Source organism: Canis lupus, chromosome 15 (assembly GCF_011100685.1).
Source record: "Canis lupus familiaris isolate Mischka breed German Shepherd chromosome 15, alternate assembly UU_Cfam_GSD_1.0, whole genome shotgun sequence".
Classification (NCBI taxonomy): domain Eukaryota; kingdom Metazoa; phylum Chordata; class Mammalia; order Carnivora; family Canidae; genus Canis; species Canis lupus.
In genome coordinates, this window is record NC_049236.1 from 35,555,743 (window position 1) to 35,568,147 (window position 12,405).

Genomic DNA, 12,405 nt, shown 5'->3' on the forward strand with positions numbered 1-12,405 from the left:
CTTCATTCTCTCCTTTCTCTTGTTCACCCTATAAATAATCTCTAAGTCATGCAAGCATCATCCACAACATCATTTACATATACAACATAGTAGGTTGATTAAAGCATTCATGTATCTCAAAGCACATACCAAAAATATTCCTGGAATGACATTGTGCCTTTGAACCAGAAGTGGACAACTGCCGCCAGTAAATTTACATGCAGAGGTGATGTTGTATTTGAGCATTCGAAAGGGATCTGAACAACTCTAAAAAAGCAAAAAGTTGTAAAGACATTAAATCCCGGGTAACAAATCCCTTGCTCCATTCAGCAGTGTTGCATCTTTGAACCAAAAATTCTAGACTCTATTCCTACCAATCCATTAGGAACGCCTTCTTCATATACTTATCAAAGACCTCTGTGTTGCCAAAGCCAGCGGACATTTTCATGTTTCTTCTATTTCTTGACCTCTTTTTTTTTTAAAGACTTTATTTATTTATTTTAAAGATTTTATTTATTTATTCATGAGAGACACACAGAGAGAGAGGCAGAGACACAGGCAGAGGGAGAAGCAGGCTCCATGCAGGGAGCCCAATGTGGGACTCAATCCCAGGTCTCCAGGATCAGGCCTTAGGCTGAAGCTGGCGCTAAATTGCTGAGCCACCTGGGCTGAGCCTATTTGCTCCCTCGCAAAAAGGAAAAATGATGTCTACCAAATGTCTACCAAATGTCTTCCAAAGCTGGTGCTCTCCTCTGAGTACCAGACTTGTGGCTTGAATTGCCTACTTTTCTATGTACATTTTTAAAAAGATTTTATTTATTTATTCATGAGAGACAGAGAGAGAGAGGCAAAGACACAGGCAGAGGGAGAAGCAGGCTCCTCAGCAAGGAGCCTGAGCTGAAGGCAGACGATTAACCGCTGAGCCACCCAGGTTCCCCTCCATGTATCCATTTTGATGACACTCAGGTACCTCCAACTCAACATGCCCAATATGAATTTTTCATCTTTCTCTTCTTTTTTTTTTTTTTTTGTTGTTGTTGTTAAGTAAGATCTCTGCCCAGAGATCTTAAACTCATGACCGGAGATCAAGAGTACTGACTGAGCCAGCCAGGCACCCTTCTTCAAAGATTCTTATGGTGGATTCAAGATGCCCACAAGCTCTTTGCCATTCTACCTATCGAGATGGAGGTCTACTGCCACTACCCTTGAATCTGGGCTGGCCCTGTGATAGGCTTTGACCAAGAGTATTATACTGCATAACTTTTGAGGCCAGGCCTTAGGAGGTCTCCAGATTCCATTTTCAACTCTTAGAACATTCCTCAAAACATGGACACCACGTTGTGAAGAAAACGGAATAACCTTTAGAAAGGCCCTCATGAGGAACAGAGGCCCCTGGCTCCGAAATGTCAGCAATACTACCTGCCAGCCATATGAATGAGGCTATTCTTGAATCCTTCAGCTGTACTCAAACTACCCCAGCCAATGCTGTGTGAAGCACAGTCAGGTCATCCCTGCTAAGTCCTGAGCAGGTCATAAGCAAATACATGATTGCTGTTCTAGGATTGTAAATTTGGGGTGGTATGTTATATGGTAATAGATAACGGACATTTCTTGTCCTCATCCTTCTGAATTCCTCATCTCAAAAAATAGTACTGCCCTTCTTCTCACTGTGCAAATGAGAAGCTGGGATATATATTTTTAAAATATTTTATTTATTTATTTGACAGAGAGTGAATGAGAGAGAGCATGAGCAGGAGAAGGAGCAGAAGGAGAGGAAGGAGACTTCCCACTGAGCGGGGAACCTAATGCAGAGCTCAATCCCAGAACCCTTGGATCATGACCTGAGGCGAAGGCAACGCATAACTGACTGAGCCACCCAGGCACCAGGCTGGGAGACATCTTAAATTCTTCCCTCAACATACCATATCTTACAGAGTCTCGCTTCTAACTACTACTCAAACTCAGCATTCTTTTCTACTCCAATTGCCACTGCTGGACCAATTCTTACCTGGGTAAATGTGATACTAGGTCTCTCTGTCATTCCGATCTTTTCTGGAACATTCTGTCAAAATGATCCTTTTAAAAAACAAAATCTTTTCATGTCACTTATCTGCTTAAAGTCCTTTAATGACTCCTCTTCCTTTTTAAGGACAATTCAGACTCTTTATTGAACTTCATAGTTAGGCTTCTGCTAACTTTATTTTGCTTCTAGCTCCTTCAAAATGCACTGCACTCCCCCATACTGATGTATTTCCCATTTCCCAGATTCAGACTGCAATTTACTATCCTCTTGCCTTCTAACACGCAGTTTTCCAACATGCCTTCCAAAATGCAATTTGTGGGAAATATTCACCCAGTTAATCCCTACTAGTCTTACAAGTATTACTAGTCCTGCAAGCCACTTCTTGCCTAAATGTTCTGTTGATACTTCTGGCCCAGCACTCATTTCACCATCTTGTGTGTCATGACAGTTCTCTGGATTGTCTTTTCCTTGAGGACAAGATCGGTGTCTAATTCATTTTTCTGTCTCAAGTTCCTACCACACTACCCAGCATGTTGTAGGAGCTCAGTGAATGTCTGTTATCTGAATAAATAAATTTACAGAAATTTGCTATCAAAAAGCTTCATCCTCAAGTAGATATTATTAATATTGGGGGCCTATTCCCTTATTGTTAAAAGGGTTCAGCCAGGCATGGCTCCTTTTCTGAGCTGTACTGGCCTGCCAATTCCTGCTGAGGATATACATGAAGCTCCTTCCATGCCTTCTGCCTTCACATGCCCAAGCACACATTTCTGAAGTGCTGGATATGAGCCATTCCTCCCAATCCATTCATCTCATTTGTTTTTTTTTTTAATTTTTATTTATTTATGATAGTCACACACAGAGAGAGAGAGAGAGGCAGAGACATAGGCAGAAGGAGAAGCAGGCTCCATGCACCGGGAGCCCGACGTGGGATTCGATCCCGGGTCTCCAGGATCGCGCCCTGGGCCAAAGGCAGGCGCCAAACCGCTGCGCCACCCAGGGATCCCCATTCATCTCATTTGATTCCACTCTTGTCCACCACCCCCTGAGCCCTCCACTTAGCCACTGCTTTTCCTCCTCCACAATGCTACATGGCATAGCATGGTGCTTAAAAGCTAGGGTCCTGGAGTGAGACTGCCTGGTGTGAATCTCAGCCCCACCACTTCCTGACTGGGTAACCTTGGACAAGTGACTTAACTGTCTTGTCTCAGTTATTGACCTGTGCTCAATGGACTCACATGCAGAGAGCCAGCCATTTATCGTCCTTTTGAGAATTAAATAATATTCCAGGTAAATAGCAGCTGCAACACAGTAAGTACTCAATAAATATTTGCTCTCTTGATCTTATTCTGACTTTGCCATTTCAGATCAGTTCCACAAATATTTACTGAGTGTCTATTAGATGCCAGGCATGGTGGGGGGAGGGAAGATGACAGGTACTGTCTGCACCAAGTATATCAGAGCTCTTGGGATTTGATGCCCATTATTGTCTTTCCAGTGAGGAGTTGAACTCTTCCAGACTATGGTCCTGCTCTCTCATCCATTCAGCTTGTCTGTCTCTTCAGGGGAGACTTAGTTCCATCCACAAGCCCACAGTCTTAGAGAACCTCCCCTGAAACCAGGAAAGAATCAGCAGTGACCATATACCCTCATATCTGGCCTTCAGGCTAAAGAAACATTCATTCATTTGTTGGTTCATTTATTCACTTGACAAATAACATTTAAGATGTTAACCATAAAAAAATAAGAAATAAAAAAAAAATTTAAAAAAAAGGGGGATGTTAACCATGTACGAGGCCCCAGGACGAGCACTGGGGTTCTAATGGTAAGCAAGACAGGGTCCTGCCATCAAGAAGTTTCCAGCAGTGGGGAGAGGAATCTAGGTTCAGAGCAAGCTGAAAGGGTGGGGCTGCCAGTGCTCCAGAACCAGCACTTTCCATGCTCTCCGAACCCACCCCATATCTTCTGTGGCTCAGGCTACCTTCTAGGAGCTTTGTCTACATTCTTCATGCTTCTACCAGAGTATCTGGTGAATTCTCATTGCTATCTACCTTCTAAGTGGCCCAAGCTTAACAATTTCAGCATCACACAGGCCTCACGGTTAGGTGGTTAGGTGGTTAGGTGGAATGAAAGAGAATGAAGAGGGAGCCAAGACCCTGGTCTGACTAGGCAACCCTTTTGATGAAAACTGGAGTTCTTCAGTGAATTTTACATGTTTTACAATCTTCCCCATTCTTATTTGTATTCCTTTTAGGGTCTCTCATATGAGAACATTCTCTTCATTTTTATAGTCTAAAAAAGAATCTTGGGTACCATGGGGTACCCAGCCAATTATACCTGCAACCTCTCTCTTCACCCTTCAGAGTTACAAAATGACATGTCGCTTTGCTGCAAGCTCCCTATCAATTCTGCTAGACGAAATAATATTTCCTTCACCAAAACTTAAATTTTAAATTTGTTTATATTCTGCCTTTTTAACAAAAACTGGAGGTGGTTTATAGGAAGTAAGAATAGTATAAGAGAAAATTACAAATTAAAAAAAAATACAATGAGAAAATTTCAGCATCAACAGAAGCTCTGGATCCAAAAGAAGAAATGGATTTCAGATAAGTGGTCCATAAGTTTTTACTCTATTGTCATAATTCAGTTTGAAACTTTGTACTTTCAGGCAAAGTGAAAAGAGTAACCCAGTTGGGCACCAAAAATCTCATTACCGGGGAAGAGGAAACATACTGGATCCTCATGGGAAGTAAAGCTTCTCATTCAGAAAGAGAATTTTCACATCAGCCTTCATATAGGGGACAGTAGGCCTGGAGAATATAATATAACATCCTTCAAAAGAAGCTCAGGGCTATTTAAGGCAAAACATCTTAAAAAGCCACTCAGTGGAAGCAGCTCTGCAAGGGGCAACATGGCCCAAGCCCTCAGCTTCCACCTAATGGGGAACAAAATCTGGACTCGGCAAAGGTTCTTTAGTATATCCCCTGTGGCTATCACTGGGGTTGGGACAGGGGACTGAACAGTCAGGGTGGGAAGAGCCCCACTGGGAAGTGGTCCTCAATGTCACACTAAGGAATGTGGACTTGGCCCGAAGGGAAGTCCTGAGAAGAGTCTCATGAGAATCTTTAGTAAGCAATCTCCCGTAAGCAGAAGAATGATGCAGTCGTGTCCACATGTTAAAAAGAACACCCAGCAATGTATAGCAAATATCAGAGGTGCCAAGACCAGAAGCAGGAAAACTCGTCAGAGAAGCCACTGGAGAGAATCAGACGGGAGGTGATGAAGGCCTGAAATAAGCAGAAGCAGTGGGATCGGAAAAAAGGCACGAATAGGAAAAAATGTCACAGTGATGGATAGAATCCACAAGACTCAGAGAATACTCATTAGATGTGTTGAGGGTAAAGGCTATCATGTGGAAAAGCCTTTATGAGTTACGACTCATGGGACGCCTGGGTGGCTTAGCAGTTGAGCGCCTGCCTTTGGCCCAGGTGTGATCCTGGATTCCCAGGATCGAGTCCCACAACAGGCTCCCTGCATGGAGCCTGCTTCTCCCTCTGCCTGTGTCTCTGCCTCTCTCTCTCTCTCTCATGAATAAATAAATAAAATCTTAAAAAAAAAAAAAAAAAAAAGGAATTACGACTCAGATCAGCTGGGTAGTGGCTATGGGCTGTGCAGTTAGGAAAAAGAGTTTAAGGCCCACTCTAGGCTTGGTTGAAAAGAATGCAGGATTAGCAATGTCTGTCAGGGATGCAGGATAGGAGGATGCTGGCATGCCTGGTATTTACCATTCCTATTCTCTGGCAAAATAAGCATAAAAACATACTGTGTATTTCAAAATGCATACACTGTAATTCCATGCATATGAAAATCAAAACAGACAAAACTAATTTATGGTGAAGGAAGTCAGAAAAGTGGTTACCAGGGGTGGGAGGCAGGTGGTTTATTGGCTGAAGGTCATACCACAATTTAAAAAGCAGGGGAGAAATTCCTCCCTTTGTGTGGCTGAGGAAATGTATTAAGATGTAACATTATTCACGGTTTGTCTTAATACACATGACACTCACCTGAATGCAAGGCATGCTTTTGAATCTGTTCAGTTTCCTATACACTTTGGCCATTTCTATTATAGTCTTGTCCGTTTCATTAGCTGAGAACACATGGACTATAATGACCTGATCCATGGAGGACAGCTGGTTGCTTATAAGGTGATCATACTCCAGGTCTGTCACTTCAGGGATGCTGTAAGTGCTACATTGGCCCCCTTCCTTCCCACACAATGTCCTCCTGAGGACCACAGGACAAAGCAACTGGGAAGAAAACCATGCATCCTTGCTCTCAATTGAAGGAGGAGGAAGCCTAGAAATATAATGGTTAGAAATCACGTTTAAAAACTGTAAGGACAGGGGACCCTGGATGGCTCAGTCAATTAAGCATCTGACTCTTAATTTTGGCTCAGATCTTGGGGTCCTGGGATTGAGCTCCATATCAGGCTCTGTGCTCAGCCAGGAGTCTGCTTGTGCATGCATGCATGCATGTGCTCTCTTTCTCAAATAAGTAAATAAATCTTAAAAAAAGAGAGAGAACTAAAAGGACAGACAAAATATCACCTTAAAAGGAACCAAAGTGGCTACTTTGGTAAAGCATTTAAATTTAATTCTGGACAGAACTTTATGTGCCAACATGCTAAAATACTTGTCAACACACCAAGGGAGTTAAATGTAAACCTTTTCGGTTACATGAGCACCTATGGCTCTGAAACAAACATAAGCTATGTGTTCAAAGGACTTAATTAAACCAAATGATTGCAAACAATTGGCCAGTAAGAATGAGGCTTAGCGTGTTAATTGCAGTTTAACAAATGCAAGAAGAATGCATTGAGGCTGGTTTGTAAGATACTCACTTTATTCTGTCTCACAAATGGGGAAAACCAAGGCTTGGGAAATTCAATAATATGACTAAAGACACAGGTAGTAAATGACAGAGCTAGAACTTGAACCCATGTGTATCTTTTTCTATTACAATGCTGCTCTCTCACTGACTGGAGGTGAAACACCTGTAGCATACTTTTGAGCCGACTTATGTCTAGTAATAAACTGGATAAACCATGTAACCCAATAGCCAGAATGGAAATCAGAAAGCTAAATTTGGATCTGTCTTCTATCCACTAACTCTCAACATGATGTAAATCTTCTGACTTCTTTATGCCGCAGTATTAACATCTGTAATGTAGGGATAAGTTCATGTTTCCACAAAACGTCTAGGGCGGTTATGAGGCTTATAAAACCAAACTTTGTGAATTTTAATTACACTTAAAGAATATTTATATGATGCTGAAATTTGTTATATAGGATATTTTAATTAACTTAAAACTAGCATTACTGGATAGCCAGGAGAGTATTTTTTATTATCATTAGAATATTCATTATTGGCTTCATTTCCTTTATGCTGAACCTGAGGAACTTAGTAAATGTGATAAATGCCCAGTTATGTTTGTTGAAGTTGTGCTTTTCAAAATGTCTTGGTGCCTCCCCTTCGTAGGAGCACATTTCTGAGAAATGATGATTATATATTTCCTTGTAATAAAACCCACACATGTAAATATGTTATTTCAGTTCTCACTTTCATGCTCTACTAGACCCATTTGCAACATCTTTTTTTCTCCCTTTCTTGTTATAATGTTTATTAGTGAATTTAGATACAGGCCAACTCAGTAATGGATCTTCTTTTTTGGAAAGAGAGGCAAATAATTTCAGTAGAATACTGTTGTTCTAAACCTTCAGATTCTGAGTAGTTCTGTATTCATTATAGTAAAAGTTTATATGTGTGTGTCAGTGTGTGCATGTGGTTTTCTATTAAAGAGAGAAGAATAAGAAGGAAAAAATGCTTTGTACACACCACCCAGCTTTATCAAATTTTAGTATTTTACTACACTTGCTATATATATTTTTTTTCATTAGTATAATTTCAGATACAACTTATAGCCCCAAGGACTCCTCCTGATTTCACCCAACTTTTACCCTGATTTTGATGTATGCTATTCTCATGTATGTTACACAAAAATATGTCATAATTCATAATCTATCAGGGTTAAGGTTTTTAGCTGAGGGCAAGAGAAACAAACTGGCTAATTTAAGCAAACAAACAAAACCAAAGAAATGTATTAAAGAACTCAGAAAATATTTGGAAAGGTGGAAGACTCAGGCTTGCAGAGTCCACTGACAGGGAAAGTCCACTGACAGGGAAAGTGTCCCAAATCGTGCTGTAAAACTTGTCCACTAGGGATGTCACAGCCACAGCTACTGGAGCGGACTCTGGAGCTTGCCCTGCAGGCTGTGCTGACCTGGAACACTGCCTTGAGAACCACAGCCGCCACAGCCTCTTGGAGCCATGTGGAACTGACAGCCCTCCCTGCCTACGGGGTCTGGGCAACCCCTGCAGCTGCATGAAAATCTGGGGCAGGCTCATAGGACTGGTGGCATGTGGGTCATGTGCCTGGGCCCTAGTTTCAGAGGGGACTGAATCTGACATTTTTGTCATCTATAGTGGCAGCGCATGCTGCCTTGGCAAGTAGAGGAGCCCCCAGACATGGAAAGTGGGTTCACATGCTGGATGGGCAAAAAAACAAAGGTAGTTGTCCACAACAAAAAAAATTCCTACAAACTCTTGGTTATGGAAATTTAGGTAGTTTTCTTTTTCTTTTTTTAAGATTTATTTACTTATTTTAGAAAGAAAGGGAGTGAGCATGAGTGGTGACAGGGGTAAGAGGAGAGGGAGAGAGAGAATCCTAAGCAGACTCTCTGCTGAGTGCAGGGCCCAACGCAGGCCTCCATCCCACCACCCATGAGATCATGACCTGAGCCAAAACTGTGAGTTTTGCCCCGCCCACCCAGGGCTCTGGTAGTTTCCTATTTTTAACTATTGCAAACTGTTGCAATGAGATTTTTGTATATTTCCTTCTTTTGCATATAAGATTTTTATTTTAATGTAAACTTATCAACTCTCTCCCTTATGTTTGTTTTTTGTGTGTGTTTGATTTACGAATTTATTTTCTACCTCAAGACAATAAAAATATTCTCCTTATGTTTTCTTCTAAATATTTTATTATTTGGATTTTTATATTCAGCTCTTTAATTTACTGGCAACTTATGATGGGAAGTAGAAATCTAAGATAGGTAGGTAGATAGATAACCAGTTGTCCCACCACCATAGATTTCCACACTGGTTTGTATTGCTATTTCTGTTGTGTATCAAATTTCCATATTGTCTGGGTCTGATTGGGGCTTTCTATTCTATTCCATTGGTCTAACTAGCCTGTGCCAATACCACACTATCTTTTTTTTTTAATTTTTATTTATTTATGATAGTCACAGAGAGAGAGAGAGAGAGAGAGAGAGAGAGAGAGAGGGGCAGAGACACAGGCAGAGGGAGAAGCAGGCTCCATGCACTGGGAGCCCGACGTGGGATTCGATTTCGGGTCTCCAGGATCACGCCCCGGGCCAAAGGCAGGCGCTAAACCGCTGCGCCACCCAGGGATCCCAATACCACACTATCTTAGTTACTATTACTTCCTATAAGGTCTTGGGATGCCTGGGTGGCTCAGTGGTTAGGCATCTGCCTTTGGCTCAGGTCCCATATCAGGTTCATTAAAGGGAGCCTGTTTCTTTCTCTGCCTATGTCTCTGCCTCTCTCTGTGTCTCTCATGAATGAATAAATAAAAACTTTAAAAATAAATAAATAGGGATGCCTGGGTGGCTCAGCTGTTGAGCGTCTGCCATTGGCTCCGGGCGTGATCCCAGAGTTCCAGGATCAAGTCTCGCATCAGGCTCCATGCAGGGAGCCTGCTTCTCCTTCTGCCTATGTCTTTGCCTCTCTATCTCTCATGAATAAATAAACAAAATCTTTTTAAAAATTTAAAAATAAATAAAAGGTCTTAAAGTCTTGTACAGCAAATCCTTCCACTTTATTTTTCCTCTTCAAATGCACTAATGCTATTTCTAGAGTTAGCAATCTTATACCCTAAAGAGCACATAATTTTAAAAAACTCCAACTTTTAGCACGTATGATCTGGTCCACAATACGAATGGTAAAGAGTAACAAGAGACATAACAATACCACCTTTGCCAGTGGCAAGACAGTAGCAGAGAGCTCTGAGAGCAAGATGCAGGGAGTTACCATCGAATAAATCAGACGTGTTTGGAATTAAGGTTCTGATCTCTATCCTGTAAAGAACAGGCTGCTAAAAGTCCCAGCCCCAGTAACACCTTCTTTTCCCATGGCCACTTACTCTTTCGTCCCCACCCTTGTCTACAGAAACCTATCACAGGTAAATACAGAGCATACCAACATCAGGGCTTCTGAAGAGGCATTCTGAGCATCCCTGAGTAATTCCAGTCTATCAACTACTGTGCCTAACAACCAGGACTAAATTAAGCTGCTTGCCTGCCTGGAGACTTGGTCTGCAGTATTCCGAATATTCTTGGGGCAGGACACCCACCCCATCATTACTGGACGTGATTCTGAAAGTAAGCCTCAGGGTTCTGGGTGGTGGCAACTGAAAACACACTAGGCAGGGAGAGGTAAACAGACACACACACTTAACATACTCAGTGCACACTCAATACACAGAGACACACTACATCACAGAAAGAGAGAGGAAAAACTTTCCACTCAAATGAGCCTATAATCCAAAATTCCAAAACATACCAAGAAAGCTAATTCTAACAAAGACAATCCACAAAATCAATAGTCAAAATATGGATTCCATCTAGACAAAATTAAAATAATAGGGCAAATCTAAAAAGGGAAAAGAGAGAATCCCAAGCAGACTGGGTGCTCAGCCTGGAGCCCTATGCAGGGCTCTTTCCCTTTCCTTCTCTTTCTCAAAAAAAAAAAAAAAAAAAAAAAAGGTGGGAGAAAGGATGCATTAATACTACACACTTATGAATTGTCACCATAGACCTCACACTGATTTTACTTCTTTTGTCAAATGGCACTTATATAGACAGGGCTTGAAGTAAGTTCTGGAGCTGAAAACCGCATTTATTTATAGACTGCTATAGCTTTAGCAGCATTCTGTCAAAATACTGTATTATGCTGCACAGACACTATTCCACTCACATTTTCTGAGATGAACCTGGGCTCTTAAAATTCTATTCTTACTCTTTGAAGCAAGTTGCATACTTCCTGGTAGGATGGATGGATCTGTAGACGAAGGGATATTTCAACTTACACCTGTAATTCAGCCCCACCAATAATGACTATGAAACACTGCACAGAATATGGCACCTTGCTTGTGCTTAATAGGAGAAATTGGAACTAGAATGTGACTACATGGGGACTTTATAGGTTTATTGGCTGACCTACAGCTATACCTTAGTGTGTTTGTACACTTGTTCATTTCTTTCAGCATTTTAGGACATCCAAACATTATTACACTACCAGCATTTTCCTGTGCATTAACCTCTGCATTGAAAACTTAAACTGTATAAATACATGCATTTAAAACATTTAGATGGATATATTTTTTGTATGTGTACTGCTCTTCTCAGCTTTATTCAATACACTTGCATTTTAAGGGTTGCATTGGCAATTTTAACTTCCAATGTGTATCATGATAGAAGGTGCTGCCTTACTGGAATGAATGGAAAGCAAAGTTACCATATTGAGGGCCCATAGACCATGTGCTAGAAATAAATCTGTTCAGTCCTTTAAGAATTAGGTCGGTGGGCTAGGCAAAACAGAAATAAACTTTTTTAAAAGCAAAGGGAATTACCAAGACTCTTAATATATAGATGGATATAGAGTCCATCTCAATTTCTTATGCAATAGAATAGCATGTTACTCTCACTAACAGGCTGGCTTATACTAACTGCCTTACTTAGGGGCATTATGGGATGTGGTAGACAGTGCTAAAAACTTGATATGCTTCATCCTATTTAATTCTTTCATAGTCTTGTGAAGTAGGTATTATTATCCCCATTCTATGGATAGAGAAACAGAGGCTTAGAGAGGGACGTGATTGCTGAAATATCATAGCTAATATCCTCTGCTAGTGTGTTATCAGGATGTTATGCTGTTTTCCCTCTGTCAGGTGTCAGCCAGCCTGTCCTCCATGTACAAGATTTAGCTAGAAATTGAACTAGAGCATGGAAATCATATGGAGAAGTGTTGCACTTAAGAGGATTTTCTCATGCTTGGTGCTTAAGCCTTTATGCTTATTTCAAGATTTAGAGTACAATTGCAGATTTAAAAGTTTCCATTAAAAATAAAATAAAATTTTCCATTAAGTTTTTATAGAAATAAATGGAGCCCTGATTGAATTAATATCAATCTCTTCAGATGTCATTGCAACATATAACCAAGCCATAAAGATAATTCTACATTATTATTAGATAATTATACAA

At 40.9% G+C, this 12,405-nt stretch overlaps 1 protein-coding gene across 4 annotated transcripts in view; it reads right to left on the reverse strand.

The window, feature by feature from the left end:
* The window catches only part of LOC102151430 (uncharacterized protein C3orf20 homolog), a 98,062-nt gene that overhangs the window by 22,796 nt on the left and 62,861 nt on the right, over window positions 1–12,405 (reverse strand). For all 4 annotated transcript variants that reach the window (XM_038558688.1, XM_038558685.1, XM_038558686.1 and 1 more), the window contains 2 exons: window positions 6,067–6,358; window positions 130–246 (listed from right to left, as the gene is read on the reverse strand). In XM_038558688.1, coding sequence (XP_038414616.1) covers window positions 130–246; window positions 6,067–6,358 — 409 coding nt within the window. The remainder of the gene's footprint in view (window positions 1–129; window positions 247–6,066; window positions 6,359–12,405) is intronic.